Source organism: Aptenodytes patagonicus, chromosome 18 (genome assembly GCF_965638725.1).
Source record: "Aptenodytes patagonicus chromosome 18, bAptPat1.pri.cur, whole genome shotgun sequence".
NCBI classification, from domain to species: domain Eukaryota; kingdom Metazoa; phylum Chordata; class Aves; order Sphenisciformes; family Spheniscidae; genus Aptenodytes; species Aptenodytes patagonicus.
In genome coordinates, this window is record NC_134966.1 from 8,181,230 (window position 1) to 8,196,645 (window position 15,416).

Below are 15,416 nucleotides of genomic sequence, written 5' to 3' on the forward strand. Positions count from 1 at the left end.
GCAACAAGAAACGGATCCAACTGATGAAGCAGCAGCAAGAGCAAAACTCAAGGCACATTTGTATAAACGAAAGCTCTTCTGTTCCTATAAAAACAGGCAATAAAATATACAAAATAAGTAGAATTCTCTCCATTCAACCAACGTACGTCTGCCTTCAGTCTTTCCTGGGGCATGAGGAAGAATCCCTGCTACCACATTTTCAACATTCACTCTTTGCTATCAAATAAATTAGACTTACTAGTGCAAAGGGAAAGAGAAGTCTGGCTGGTTTTTGGATTGGGGGGGGTGGTTGTTTGGTTTTTTTCTTTGGGGGTTGTTTTTATTTTTCGCTTTGCTCTGGTTCTTCATAAAAAAATTACATCACTAAGAAATTAGCATTTGCACAAGGAAACAAGAAGCTATATATTTGCCAAATTAAATCTTAAAATAATCTTGTATACTGTACAAATATGCATTACATGTTAAACATTTACAACCTTAACTTTCTAGGTGACAAAATTCACTGCTCTTCCAAGCAATGCAGCTACCCAACTTTTCTTTTCAAGAGCTCAAAGCTATCAACTGTCAGGTATGAAGTCCCCTTCACAGTTAGGGACAGGATGAGAAAAAGATGGATCTACTGATAGTAGTGGTATCAATGTAAGGGAGTTGCAGGTGTACTAAATAATTTGAAATACAGTCCTTGCTAGACAGAAATCTGGGAATACATTTTCAGTAATGAGCCGATACTGCAGTCAGTGAGAGGTCTTTCTTCGCTTGGCACTGTTTGATTCTGTGTCCTCTGATGTTCTCCTCGTTGAAACACGATAGTCTTTGTTCCACTTACTGCTACTACTTTGACCTCCTTCACTGTGGGCTTTTGAACTGCTTTTCGATACAGAAGCTCTCCAGTCACCCTTGTGCCGAGCTGCGTAAGGCGACGTGGAAGGCATGTCGCATTGTCTTTGCTGGGGTTTCCTAAAAGTTTCTGTTCTGGAAATCTGATTCCTGGCAGCTGAGGACACATCGAGGCCTTGCTGCGACGTTGATCCTGGATTGCTCTGGGCTGACCGACTGCTGTCTTTTGAGGCCTGCTCCTTCCCTTTTGTTTCAGTTCTACTAGCCATACTTGCCAGCCTTGGATCGCGCGGTTTCTCTTGATCAGGAAGCGCTGCAGCCTCCATGGGTGCGGAGGCACTGCCTCTCCTGGAGTCTGCAGCCTGAGCCCTCTGTGGCTGCTGGGGCCCTCTGCTTCCTTGTGGCACTGCATGGCCAGCACCAGCAGCGAGTTCCCGTGGGCTGCTGGCCTCCCTTGGATTTGCAAGCTCACCCCTCTCGCTACTGGAGGAACAAGCCTGCAACAGAGGAGATGTCTTTGTCCCTGCTTTGGGTAGGAGCTGTAGTGTTGGCTTGAGCTTCAAAATCTTAACAGCATCTTCCCTGTAGCTTTTTTCTGATGTCTTGATAATGGCACCTCTTTTCTGAGCATCCTGAATCAACTCATTCCAGTCTTTATTTTCCTTTAAAAAAAGAAAAAAGACACCACCCCCCCCAAAAGGAAACAGTTTTCAGAAAGAAATCAACACAAATGGACAGAGGTGTCAGAGGATGCACAACCTCTTTAATCAAGGTACCTGACACAACTGTCATGGAAACCACTGTTATGTTCCTTCTGGAATGGAAGACTCTTATGTTTCACTTGCAAAACAGCAATAGGCACTCTGGCTGCTGTAACACAGGGAAGGTACTTTCAACTATCAGTGAGCTACTACTTAAAATGACAATTTCTGTATTTATGAAGGCCACAAGAGTTCTCTCATACAGAGAGTGAAACAGGAGCATGGCTTTAATGCCCTCTAGTGGTGTAGCTAACACCCCCACCCTTGGAAAAAGAATAAAAATCAAGTACTGTAAGACATTAAGTCTATTCAAGAGGACTCCCTACACTTTCAGCGGGCCTTTATAGTCCCCCAAATACGTAGGTCTGTTTCAGAAACACCTGTTTCAAAGAGTACAAGCGAAGGGTATCCTCAGAAACCGCATGACTACACAAAGTAGTGTCAAAAACAGCAACATGAAGATCAGGGGAATGTTTTGGGGTGGTTTGGGTTTGTGTTTTGGTTTTTTTTTATATCATTTTCCTTCCTCAAGTATCCCGTGACAACTCCAATAGCAGGACCAACAGTAAGGATCAAGCAGGAAAGTATCGCTGCCATCATCCTATCTTACCAGCAGAGACATTTTTTGCAACACCCACACCTGAATTGTAAAGGACTGTGTTACAATTTAGTTACTAAAAATACTGTGAGAGTCATTTCTAGCTTTCCTTCTTGGAAGCAAGGAAAACAGGTTTGTTTGGTTTTTTAAAGCTTGTATGACAGTTACAGCCCAAGCTTTCAAAGAGAACCCTTCAGGGCCTGGATTGTACTAATTTAACAATACACTAGAAAAGGGTCCCCTTTCGTAGACTGGAGCAGTCTGAGGATGGTTTTCACTTCCCCAACCCTAACTTGACCTGAAGGGTGGGTCACAGAAGATCGTTTGATTAACACTGTACTTACCATGAGCGTTTTCAGTCTTCCAAGGATGAAGAGGCTGAATCTGGCTCGGGTAATTGTAACGTTCAGACGCTGACGACTTGCCAGAAACCTAGGTGACAAGACAAAACTAAGGACCTAAACTACTTCTTCCATGAGGTTTAAGTGTTATGAGAAAAAGCGGTAATATTCAATTTCAGTGAAATGAAGGTAACAGAAGCAGTTACAAAGAAGGCGGCAGTTCATGACCCATTCCCAGATCCCACTGCAGCAGCCCTGCCTTACATGAAGGGCTTTGCACGAACTGTGTTTTCTTTCTTTCACCGCTCTGATTCCTTGCAGGGAATTCCAGTTCTTTCCAGCTCTTACCATTGACGTTTCCTTTCTTAGAGAAAATCCCCTCCTAATGCCAACCACTGCTTCCTTAAATGTTCCTCAAAGTACAGAAGACATCAACCTCACTTCACCTATCAAGACTTTAAGCTTCTTTTTGAGTTGAACTGAAATAGATTAATAATAGTTGGCATGATTAATGGGAAAGTTTTCTACTGAAATACTGAATGCTGGACATAAATATTTTATTTTAAAGGTGACCTGCACTGGAAGCACATGAAGGAAGACTTTTGCTTTGTCATGCTTCAAGAGTGAAAAGTATATTCTTGCAGAAGAAAATTTTCATAGTGCAAGTATCAGACTGCCTAGTCTGGTTTTGTGGGATCACAAACCAAGGTACTGAAACCTAAACAAACAAATGCTTAGTGTATTCTTAACAGTTGATTTCTGTTAGGGCTTATTTACCAAAACTCAAAAAAAGGTTTATGAAACTAGTATCAACTATTTTTTCTCTAATGAAAAAGCTCCCAAAATTCACAGCTTATTCTATACTAACAAAGTTTGCAAGACAACATCAGGCCTTTGTACAACTTCCTTTGAACAGGTCCAACATCAATGCCTGGTACTGCGGTCATGGCACCGAGACCTGCTCTTCAGCAAATTCACAACCCCTGCAGTAAAGACTGCAAAAGCCCCAGAGCCACCCCAGAAAATTTGAGCAGTGCAGGAAAAAAGATAAGAGAGGCAGGAAGCAGACCAGGGGAGCGGATCCAGCAGCACAGATATCATAGTTTGCTAGGTCTTGGGAGGGGGGGCAGGGAGGAGAGATATCTTGAAAGACTACTAAATATTCCTAACAGCTTTTAAAACTGAAAGACGACAAAACTATTTTCTCAGGAAAGGAAAGAAAAAAAAAATCCATTGTTATTTCTTGGCGAGTTTTCTCCTCCCTTTGCAAGTTACTTTCAGAGTAAATTTAATGCTGGACTAGCAACCTTGGAGACCAAAATACTTTGCTCAGCTACAAGATCATAGGTAAGGGTGATGCAAACTTTCCCATCACACCTTGCCAACGACACCTGACCCTGAAACAGAGATGTCCAAGTCATCAGTATGTACAGCTTCCAAGGCATTACACTGCCAAAGCTTTAATATATAAACCTTCAACACGGTAAGCTGGAAAGTTTTCTTCCAAAAGAACAGATAGAGGTTAAGTCCTGTGTCAGCCAAAAGAACTGGCAGGTTCTAGCTGCCTTCAGTTTCCAAACTCAAATCAACTAGGTGAAGAAATCTCCAAAAAGCATCATTGTTGTTTACTATAGGATTTGGATTGTTTCCCTTGCCAAAGTAGCATGGATCAGCACAATTAAAAGCCCTTCATCTAGCAATCAGAAAATTAGTATCAGAGAAACATAAGTAGCTTAGCGAAACCTGGTATGTGGAAACAAAAGATTTTTGTTTATGCGAACAGACTTCCCATAGTTTAACTTAAAAGCCAATGAACTTATAACAAGGCATATTTCCACTACCATTTTTTAAACTAAAATAATCAGTAAGTTACAGAAATAAATCAACAACTGCTGTAGTGGCCTGGGGGTAAACAGCACACCCAGTATCTAGTTCCTTCTGTTTCAGCTAGGAAAAACCCATATGAAATTATCAAATCTGCAATCTTCAATCAAGACTTCCTGCAAATCTCCTCCTAACTCAAAAGACAAGCACATTCATCTACAAATCAAAGATCCATCTCATCTGCATCACACTCCTAGCGACATACGTAACTCATTAACAATACTTTAACAGACAGAATGCTATGTTAATAGGATAGCGACAGTCACAGAAAATGGATTTCATTTTAAGAGAGCAGCATTCAGAAAGTTACAATATATTTCAAAAGCTACAAGAAAAACAACTGCTGCAGTACTAATGCAAAGAGCCAAGTTCCCAAGACCAATCCTGCCAAACTGAAACAGTGACAGGCTAAGGCAGCCATGCAAATTCATCAGCACGCAACGCAGAACGCAATACTTCGCATTTCCATGTCCCTTTTGTTCAGAGATCTCAAACCAGTAACATTAATTCATACATTAAGATACCCTTTAATTTGCTGGCTGTAGCGACTTGTTCTCTAACAACTTTCTTACTGGTCATATTAAAAATATGACGATTACAGCTAGAGTGTCATTGGAAATGGGATTTGCAAATCACTGGAGAGAAACATACCCAATTGACCCTTTAGTGCTGTTTGCCCGGACACACGTCACTATGATGCAGTCTTTCTCTCGTCCCTGGAATGCATCCACTGTGTCCACTTCACCTGGGCTGCTGAAGAAAGAATTAGCAAGCCGTTAAGTTACGTTAGTTGAATTTTTAAGCAACACACTGATGCAAATAGCCTGAACGCTATCCTTAACGATCAGCTGTCAAAATAACCCAGGGTAAATTTCTGCTTCAGTGTATGAAAAGGTTCAGCGTATGAACCTAAAGCTAAATTTGCTTTCCTGAGGCCAGCATCATTGTTGAAAAGCTGCTCAGGTCCGTCTAGCTTGGAATTTTAGGTTTTATTTTAAGTCAGCTTTATTCAGAACAGCAATATAATCAAAGCATGTATACAAGTAATACCTAAGAAATGGTACAAAGAGGCCATCCCTGTTTTAAGCAAAAGGCTTGCATGTCCCCCCTCAGGCATGACTGAGTACAGATTTTAGCAGTACAAAGTTTGAGGTTTTGCCCTTATTTTAAGAGGATAAACAAAGGACTAATGTGCAAGAGCCAAGTCCCATTTGAAACTCATGGTTTCTTTACCTGTTATTCTTAAACACTCTGTCCAGTTGTTCTTGAATTTTCTTTTTCTGTGCGCTGTAAGGGGTAATTATTCCAATGCGACGAAGACCCAGATCCTTCCTTTTTTCTTTAATTGTTCTAATTAATTCCATCACCAGCTTCACTTCCTGAGGATTACTAAAAGAGCTGAACAAGACAAAATGGAAACATTACAGAAATACATTTGACAGCTCTTTCAAATTCAACACTTCAGCCCAATTTGTAGGGGGATTGCGAGTCAAAGCCCCCCGTCTTGAACTTCTGCAGCCTCCTTCACAAAGAGGCTCAAAGAACTTTGCAAGCAGGCCCCGACGAGGGGCTAGCAACAATAAGAAGTGTTAGCAGTGAAAGGCTGCACTTCACGTTCCCTTAAACTACATAGCTTTGCTTTCTTTACAGAATAGGCAAAAGGGAGGACTGAGCCTGCCACCTTCTGGCATTACCTCAGCATGCAGCTGTGAAAGGAAAGTCCCTGATAAAAAAAATAAATTGGGAATCAGAAACTGTTACTAGAGCTAGCAGGGACTGTAGGCATTCACTGGCATCCAGCAGATAGTCAAACCAGGATTAAAACCAGTTTCAGATTAAAAAAAAACCACAAACAATTAACACCTGCTTTTTTGTACAATTAAATCAAGTTGAAAATGCAGTTCTGGCTACTTAATGCATATTGGGAACAACAGAGGAGAGAAGACAACTCTTCTGCAGGTAATTAATTCTCAGCAAATCTAAAATTTGGCAGAGTAGAATGCAGGACTTACTCCTTGTCTCGCTCCTCACGACCGTCTCCGACATCAAAAATAAGGTAGGGCTGGAATGGCCATTCTGAAGAACATCTGTTCTCTTCTGTTGCTCTGTAAATAACATTTTTATCACCAGGTAACCATATAGAAATTCTAAGAACTGGCACTTCATTTATTTACACCATGGTTATCAAATACAAGCAGCTTTCAGCTCCCCCCCACCCCCGAGTCCTCAATTTTCACTGGTACCTGCATATACTGAGGCCTGAAAATAAACTCTAAGCAGTAAGTACGCTCAACTGTAAGTGGTCTAGTTAACTTACATATCACAGTCAGCACTAGCAAGAGATGGAATGCAAGTTTTCTCCCATTAAGCATCTTCCCCTCCCCACAACCCCAAAAATTTTTAGACTCCAAAGAGTATCCTGATATGAAAAGGCTTCTTTGAAATAGCGCCTGCTCAGAAAGGAGAACAGAGAGCTACTCACTTGTCAGTCTTTAGAGTCCTGCCATAAACATAATTGGATGGGAAGAGGCAGATGTCAGGGTGCATCCTGTACTGCACAGTCAGCTGCACAACCGGCAAGCTTCGTAAAATGTTCATCTGCACTTGCTCCTCCAGGTGTCTCTGCAGGCGTGCCATCAAGGACTGATCGTAGCCACGTTGCTGAGCTTCCTGCCACAGGGAAAACATGAGACTGACTTCTGGAGAATTAGGTCCCAAATAAGCAGCAGGAATTTGCTTTTTGGACCTAGAACTATTTGGTATTTTCTTTTAAACTTGTAACTCGCTGACAAAATGACAACTACTTGCACTTCAATTTTCTATTTGTGTTAGTCTTACTATTTCAGTAAAGATCACCTCCATAAATGTGAATTTTTGTCAGCGTAGTCTTCAGCAAGACAACTTTCCTTTGTGAGTCACAACATAGTAAAATTTTAAAAACATCAACAATAACGAAAAGCAAGATCTTCCAGGTGGGAATCTTGTTAAACAAGCACACAGCCTTCAGACAATTCACCCTTCTAGAGAAGCCAGTCTGCTTTTCCGCCTTTCTTTATCAGATGTTTAAAACAGTCCTCCTTACTGCTGGATACAAGAAAGTCCTCCTATATGTTCATCCTTAGAACACATCTGTAGGGTGAGGAAGTCCCCTTACAATCAGGTAGTCTTCATCCTCCATTCCTTAAGGAATGTGACACTGACTGAAGCTGACATGATGAAATAACAGAGCCTGCCGCAACAAAACATCCATCATAAACCACGTGCTGAGTTGCACTGAAGTTTGAGTGGCCATAGCTAGTCTTAATGGTGCACGAAATCAGTTTCAGGCTACACCAGGAAAGCCTACAGAGGTTGTACTCACACATCTGTATTGGCTTTATTCACACATCTGAAGGCAGCATTGATATGGTCTCCACATAACAGAGACTTAACTTGGCAGGGCAGAAGTTATTATCCGATACACATCATGATCTGACATTGAAGCGTCTTTTTTCTTTTATACATATTTTCTATAGATACTGCTCTTATACTATATAGCATGAAAAAATACAGTTTGAACACTTACTACTGATTTTACAGTAGGAGGGAGCTGCTTGGGATCTCCAACAAGGACAAGTTTATTACAGCGATGGATCAGTGGAATCAGTGTTTCAACCTCACAGGACTGCCCTGCCTTTTGTATATGCAAACAGGAAAAAAAGCAGAAGTTGTAAGCAAAGGAGTGGAGGGAAGTATGTTAAATTTCCTGTAACAGAGCCAGAATAACTCAGAAATGCTTTTTAAGGCGCTGAAAGAGAGTTTTTCCCTAATAAAAAACTCCAAACAGATAGGATTGAATACACAGAGCTCTCTCCAAACAGATACAAATATAACCCAGCCATCTGGAAACCTCTATAGCAAGAACCATATTTTAGCCATGATTTTTTAAGCAAAAGCCGTCTGCCATTAAAGCACCAAACAAGTCAGAAAAAGAAGCAATTAGAAGTTATTCTTTCTTCTTACGGCTCTACATGGCAGGACAGGCTGGTTATCAGTTAAAAGGTGGGGATGGGGCAGTCAACCCACAATATATTACGTCAGCAGCCAAATAATCACAAGTAGCCTAAGCAGAGAACGAGGCAGACCTTTAGAGGTGGAACACGCTCTAGTTCTAAATAGCTTTACCAACCTCATCCACAATGACACAGCTGAAAGGATCAAGTCCTTGCCGACAAAAAGCGGATTCCAGCAGACTTCCTCCACTTGTGCTCAGTGTGCAGCAGATGATGTCGGACTCCAAGATGATACCTGCCTGTACGTTCTGAGAGTGCCTCCGAACCTTCAAGTACAACAGGACACCATGTCTCCTCTTTTAGCCTTCCTGAACCACCTTAGAGCAATTTCTAACTGCCTGGACAATTCTAACTGCCAAACAGATCTAGCATAATACATCATCCCAACGAAACTACCTCCATTGTTACAAACGAAAGTCACAAGTTCGCTTAACTGAAGTGTTACTCTCACTTTAAATTACAGCACCTTTGAGATGGCAAACTGGAAAGAAGTATTCCTTTATCTCTACAGCTATGCAATCTAGACACAGTAACTGTGAGCAAAGTTTAGTTTGCCATCACATTTGTGACTCCAAGCCTCCATGACCATTAAAAGTCAGCATATATTTGTTAAAGATGAACCTTCATCCATCTCATGGTTCGTGCTACTCAGCCTTAATTACTGGTTTTGCTATCAGTGCTATTTCCACTTTCAAACCTCTCCTTACACACACATAAAAAAATTCTTCCAGCTGTTGCTTTACTTAGAAACATTTAAAAGTATCTCAGTCCCAGCAGGATTGTAAGGGGCATGAAAGTGGTGATGAAGATACATCCTAGAACATGAGCATGTGCACGTTTCTATTACCTTCCTTGCAAAATACACATTTCGTTTAGAATTAACTGTATGAGTGAATATTCCCATCCGTTTTTGGTTGGGTTTTTTTTTTTTTCCCCTCCAATATGCAGCCAGAGTACACCTGGATTTCACACCAGGCTGTCCATAACTTACTCAGCTTATGATCTTTATCTATTTACCTACTACTTTATAAATACTCCCAGACACATCAAAACCAGATCTCCACCACAATTAAAGGATACCAAGTATATAAATAGATTAGCTGAGGTTTATTAAAGAGCTGCCCTAAAGATAAACTCCTACCTCCTTTAGTTGAGAAGCAAGCTGTTGTCTCTCCTTTGAAAGTCTGCCAATTTCATCATTTAACATTTGACTCTGCATGGCGAGGTGGGGGGCAGGGGGAAGAGAAACCACGTAAGTATCAGGAATAATTAACACACATTTCCCATACACCTTTTTTCCTCCCACACCCCAATTCATTTCCTAAACATTTAGACTTGTTCGGACTGTCTTTTAATATCAAACATGTCTGAAAAAGCTGATCAGTTTCTTAGAAAATGGTCAACATATTTAGACTTTTCATACAGAATACTACACGTTTCTGTGCAACTGAGAAAGCGGTTTACCATCAGAAATCTGTAATTTGAGCACAAATGCCAAATTTTTAGACTGCTCAGAGATAGCACTAAAAGGAAGAGTTCTTCACTCTTTGGATTCAGTTATGAATACAAAAAAACACAAACAGGATTAAAAATACTATTATCTTACTACCTCCCTCTTCTCACATCTGTGCATGGCACGCTGACGAGACAGCATGTCCAGCTGTTGATCCAGAGCTTCTTTTTTCTTCTGAATATCCTGGTCACAGTCAGCTGGCTTTCGTTCTATAATAAGACAAAGGAAAACATACAAGAGTAATAGAAAAACTATGTTACAATAACACTTGCTCTCAGTCATGCATCTTAAGTTATTAAGAACAAATGGACAAACTCATTTTTTGTTGCATTTTCCCTTTTTCTGCTGAGGTCTTATCTTTTAAAACGAAGATAATGAGACTTGGTTCCAACTGTAGCTTGCAAATGCTGCACAGCCGCATTGCCTAAAAATGATGGCTTTAACATGCATTTATTATAATTTCTTTGGGGGGAAAAAAAAAACCCAAGAAGTCATCTTGCTTATTTCTTTGGTTTTGCTCAGATTTTAGGCCATACGTAAGCTGACACTTTCCCACTAAGACTGAGAAAAACAATGCTTATGAAGCACCGTTGCAGAAAAATCTTTTACCAGATCTTCCTTCTTAAAGGACACATAGTCCCAAGTGTACAGCATCATCGAGCTCTTAAAGAAGACTGAAGAAAAGTCTGATTTACATGTTACTTACTCATTCTGTGTTCAACTTGCTTATCCAGGCTAAATCCCCGGACTTCACTGTTGATTGCTTTTTCAGCACCGAGTCGCACTAATTTGATATCACCACAGTTTCCTGTTTACAAAATCAGAGTCAAAATACTTTTAGTTGCTCCAATCATCTCTGCATTTTGGTATGAGAGAAAAAAAAATAAATTTAAACATCACTGATGTCAAACAAGGCTTTTCCTTTTCTGCTTTTCAGGGGTTTGTAACAATTTACTTGTACTTATCTAAATGCAGCTACAAAAAAATTCAGTAATTCCAAACTCAAAAAAAAAAAGTATGTTGCCTATGTTTTAGTGGTGGCTAACAGTTAAGAATGTTATTTTGCATTAACAGAACCACCTCTTATTCTCAGGCTTCTTTATCTAAAACTTACAGAATTCCTAAGTTAGAAAATTACTGAGTACCATCAGTAACACGGCTGGTAAGTCAATACCAAATTAACATTTAGTTACAATGCAGATTTTTTTTTTCCCCCCACCGCAGACTAGGTGCCTTGTTCAGAATTCATCTACTTTGTATTAGTCACAAACTAGGAGGAGAAAAGAAAAAGTGAGAGGCTCTGACACGCCATATTTTCATCAGTCTGTTAAGCATGATCAGCAAAGTCCAATTTTATTCAAAATCAAGGTAATAGTCTTGTGTTCAAATCTTTAAGGAGTACTTAAAAACTGGTGAACTGAAACTAACACTGTGAAGAAAGGGTCAATGTCTACATAAAGACAAAGTGCAATTTATTTATAAAAACCATAATACACCTTTTAGAAAAGCACATTAAAATTCATAACAGTATGAGGATGTACCAGTCATGTTCTGCAAGGGAAAAGAGCTGCTTAGAGTAGCATTTAAGTATTATATGTAATCAACCGTTCCAGTTTCTCTTTCAGGTTTTGTCTCTATTTAACATATAAACAGAATTTTAAAATAAACCATACCCAAAGGCTCCTGTCTGTTTTGGCATTTTCCCTTAAATGCAATGATGATCTTTTTCATGAGTTCATCAACAGCAGCATTTGATGGTGCACAAACTAGAACACGGTTTGGCTTCATCTTGGCATTTGATTTTTGAGTTGCTTTCTCATTCCTAGTGTTCTGCAGATTAATTAACATTAAACCAAAACAGGCTCTTTAGATTGTTTTCATTTGTGATTTAAAAGGCAGACTGTATGCTCATCTTAATCAGCATGCAGAGTATGGGAACTATTGCACTTGAATAGCTCTTAAGGTATGCCTTACATTTGACTCGTTGTTACTCAATGTATTAATACTATTCACGTAAATTCCCTTCAACAATGATGTACTTGATGAATCTACTGGATGCTAATACAAAAACCATTAAATGGGACAGGCCAAATAACATTCCTTAATACATCAAAATATTAAGGGTTTTTTTTATCTAACAAGTGTTTATACTGATTGTGCATGTTTTCTTGATTTTACTTTTTAAGTTCTGTAAAATAAGTGTTTTCCAAGATGCCCAAAATGTATTATTTCCACCTTTACACCCTATACAGTACAAATTTAATTAAGTCAGCTTAACGAATTACACCCCCAGTAATTACCAATACTACACTTCCATTTAGTTTAGGCTATCCTTGACTTCCATTGAGAAACCAAATACCAGCACATGACAATCACATCATGTTCACTTACTTCTCCCAAAACACGAGACAGAAATCCAACAATAGTTTTTGATTTCCCTGTTCCAGGTGGTCCGTGGATGAGGCAGATCTTGGGAAGCCCTGGATGTTGCTTTACCATGGCATAAGCTGTCTCAATAGCTCTCTTTTGATTTTCATTGTATTCGTTCATATCTGACACCTGAAGGAACAGACAGGGGAAAAAATAATGAATTAATTAACGTTGATGAACCCTTCCATGTTCATTTAGGTACTTTCAGAATGTCCCCCACCCCTCTAGCTACGGCTCAAAAACCTGAAAGGCATGGAAGCTTTTGATTCTATGTTTGCTCTAGATGCACATCCAATCCTGACTCGAAAGCTGTAATGTTTCGTTTACTCTACACACCTTTATTTTGCATTACCTTTTCCATACTACGCCTTATTTCCTGAACAGACACTTCTCCAGTAAGGAAGAAAACCTGAAAGCTGCTTAAAGTGCACTACTAGTATCTATGTCAACACAGCAGAAACACCTGAGCAAATTCAGACTCCCCTCTGTCCACCCAATCAACCAACTCTGAAGAGCACAGCGCCTCCGTGCTTTTGCAACTTGTCTGTTTGCACTTGGTCATCTCAAAAAACAGCATGCAAAACCAGTTTCGCAAAACTCATGAGATCCAAATGCCCACTTTGTCATCCGTAACTATCACTTCTAGATGCAGGACTTACAGCACTTTCTGAAGCTACGGGCAAATCTCTGGGACAGAAGTCATTGTAACTTGGATTAATGATGGGTTTAGCCAGGGGACTCCTGCTCAATAGTAGTAGGCCTTTGAATGTTCGGTGTGTGGTCACCAGGGAGCCAACCACCACACACTTCACTTGCTTATTTATGAAGAATGACAAATTGCCTCGAGTTTGCACAGAAAGATGACAGACTGTATGCTGCTCCTTTTGTCCTATTAAAAGGGGGGGGAGGAAAAAGAAAAAACAAAACCACAAGTTGTTAATTCAAAGAATATCCAAATTGTTAACTGGAAGATATTTAAACGGGTCACTCAAAGAACTCACCAGAACCAGGTGCTGCCTTCTATTAGGGAGCCAACAACTAATTCTTGCAAAAAACCCAAACACCGCCACCCCCTAAAAAAAATCAACCCAAAACCAAAAAAAAAAACCACCCCACTGCTCTGTAAAACAACTCAGACCACTGTTTTAATCAGACAGCATTAATTGTGATACTTGGTAATCCTGGTAATTCACAACTTCAGTTCCAGAAGATAGTGAAAATTTTAGTCAGTGAGACCACTGACGTTCACGGCATTTTGTATCTCACAGCAATGCACTCCTAAAGATGTATGCAGAGCACTTACTCATCATCAGTTTCTGTTCTTACACAAAGCATTAACATCTGTCTTGAAGGAAGTCCTTAGAAAAATGCATGGAAAGCAGGTCTGCAGCTTCAGTTCCTGGCTTTTTACGAAGCTTCTAGCATGGAACAGACATGCTACAGTGGAAAAAGAATCCCATTTCCTCTGAGGTAAGTGGTATATTACAACTATCAACAGCCAGCTATGAAGAAGCATTTCACGGTACCAAGAAGAATCCCATTTTTATTTCAACCCCATTTACTTACTAGTTAAACAGCCAGGCGCACGACAAAATTTTTTCACAAGACCAACGTGATTCACTGTATGGTTCTCCATCTCACTTTCTTCCCTAAAGGTGTCTTTTTTCTTTTGGACCACCAAAAAAATTAAGTCATCCTCCTTTGGATGACGCTGCGTTGCCAAGTCACTTTCTTGAAAATGAGCTACCCAAAATACATTTTAAAGTTAGAAAATTAAAAGGAAAATAGTTACAATTACTTTCTGACTATAGAAGTACTACAATTAACATATTGCATATACTTCAGTAATACCCATCCGTTAACTTTTAAAGCTATTAAAAGCTATAGCTAAAGACTATGAAGAGTTTTAACTCCATTCTGCATTCTTAAGACTGAACATAGCACTGTATAAAAATAGAGCAAGTCAAGGACTATTTTATTTACCAAAAGAAGCTGAAACAAAATCCCAAATGAGTGAGATGGTAAGTATTCCAACAGCAATCAAATAACTTTTTGTACTGAACACTTAAGGCACAAATTCCCTGCAAAATGTATTTCTGTAACGTGCATTCTGTAAAATAGCAAATTCAAGATCCTTTCTGTATTTAAAGCAAACAAAAAAATTTTCTACCTGTAAGTGCTACCTCCTTATAAGGCATTGTCTTCAAAATTAGATGATGTTTTTATAAAAAAAAACACCCAAACTCTTACCTGTAAAATCTGCTGTATTCAATTCAGCACAGAAATTCTGTAAGCAGAAGTAGTAACTCTTCTCCCTCGCTCCCTGGTTTTCTGTCCACTCTTGTGCCAGCTACATGTTGGAAAGTAAAAGCTAAATAGAAATACTTTGAAGGGTTTAGTGTATCAGAAAAATAGCTTATCGTGACTCCAAGGGCAAACATACTAAGCACAAATAAAAGAAAGCTAACAAGACTGTCAGGTACAAGACAAAGAGTCTTACCTGTTTCTTTTTTTAATATATGCATGCACATTACGTATAAACACACACACGGCAAACGAAAGCGCTTCCTCCCCACCCACCCCCCATTTAATGTACTTTCTTATAAAGCTCTTCAAAACAAACGTGGGTTCCCCCAATTGCATTTTCACCTTAAAATACCAGTATTATCCTGGTATTGACTTCATTTTCTACCTTATTTCTATGGGAGAAGCGATGCAACGACTGAACTTGAAAGCATACAGACTTTAATTGAAGGAACGCTGCATTTTCTCACTATTGAACTATAAACTATTAAAGTTAAGCTGTTTGGAAAAAAAAACTTCTCAGATTAACCTACATCTCACGTAAGTTCTCAACATAAATCAAAACACTACGTTCTTATCCTCTTTTTACAGACACTGTCATTGAAAGACCTCAGTTTCTTAAAGATTTCCGTTTTAAGCTTTATATGCTATAAAGAAAGAGGAACCACCTCCTTTTTCCCTCCTTTTGAATGCTGT

At 39.5% G+C, this 15,416-nt stretch overlaps 1 protein-coding gene across 3 annotated transcripts in view; it reads right to left on the reverse strand.

Annotated features, from left to right (window-relative positions):
• The window catches only part of SETX (senataxin), a 30,552-nt gene continuing 15,136 nt past the window's right edge, over positions 1-15,416 (reverse strand). For 2 of the 3 annotated variants that reach the window (XM_076355606.1, XM_076355607.1), the window contains exons 12-27: positions 14,667-14,766; positions 13,983-14,159; positions 13,076-13,305; positions 12,378-12,545; positions 11,660-11,816; positions 10,693-10,794; positions 10,083-10,195; positions 9,615-9,686; positions 8,590-8,739; positions 7,987-8,094; positions 6,904-7,091; positions 6,434-6,526; positions 5,655-5,819; positions 5,073-5,174; positions 2,541-2,628; positions 1-1,499 (exon numbers count right to left, since the gene is read on the reverse strand). In XM_076355606.1, the coding sequence (XP_076211721.1) occupies positions 735-1,499; positions 2,541-2,628; positions 5,073-5,174; positions 5,655-5,819; positions 6,434-6,526; positions 6,904-7,091; positions 7,987-8,094; positions 8,590-8,739; positions 9,615-9,686; positions 10,083-10,195; positions 10,693-10,794; positions 11,660-11,816; positions 12,378-12,545; positions 13,076-13,305; positions 13,983-14,159; positions 14,667-14,766 (2,778 nt within the window). In that variant the 3' untranslated portion in view covers positions 1-734. The remainder of the gene's footprint in view (positions 1,500-2,540; positions 2,629-5,072; positions 5,175-5,654; positions 5,820-6,433; positions 6,527-6,903; positions 7,092-7,986; positions 8,095-8,589; positions 8,740-9,614; positions 9,687-10,082; positions 10,196-10,692; positions 10,795-11,659; positions 11,817-12,377; positions 12,546-13,075; positions 13,306-13,982; positions 14,160-14,666; positions 14,767-15,416) is intronic. The other variant, XM_076355609.1, reaches the window with a different exon arrangement.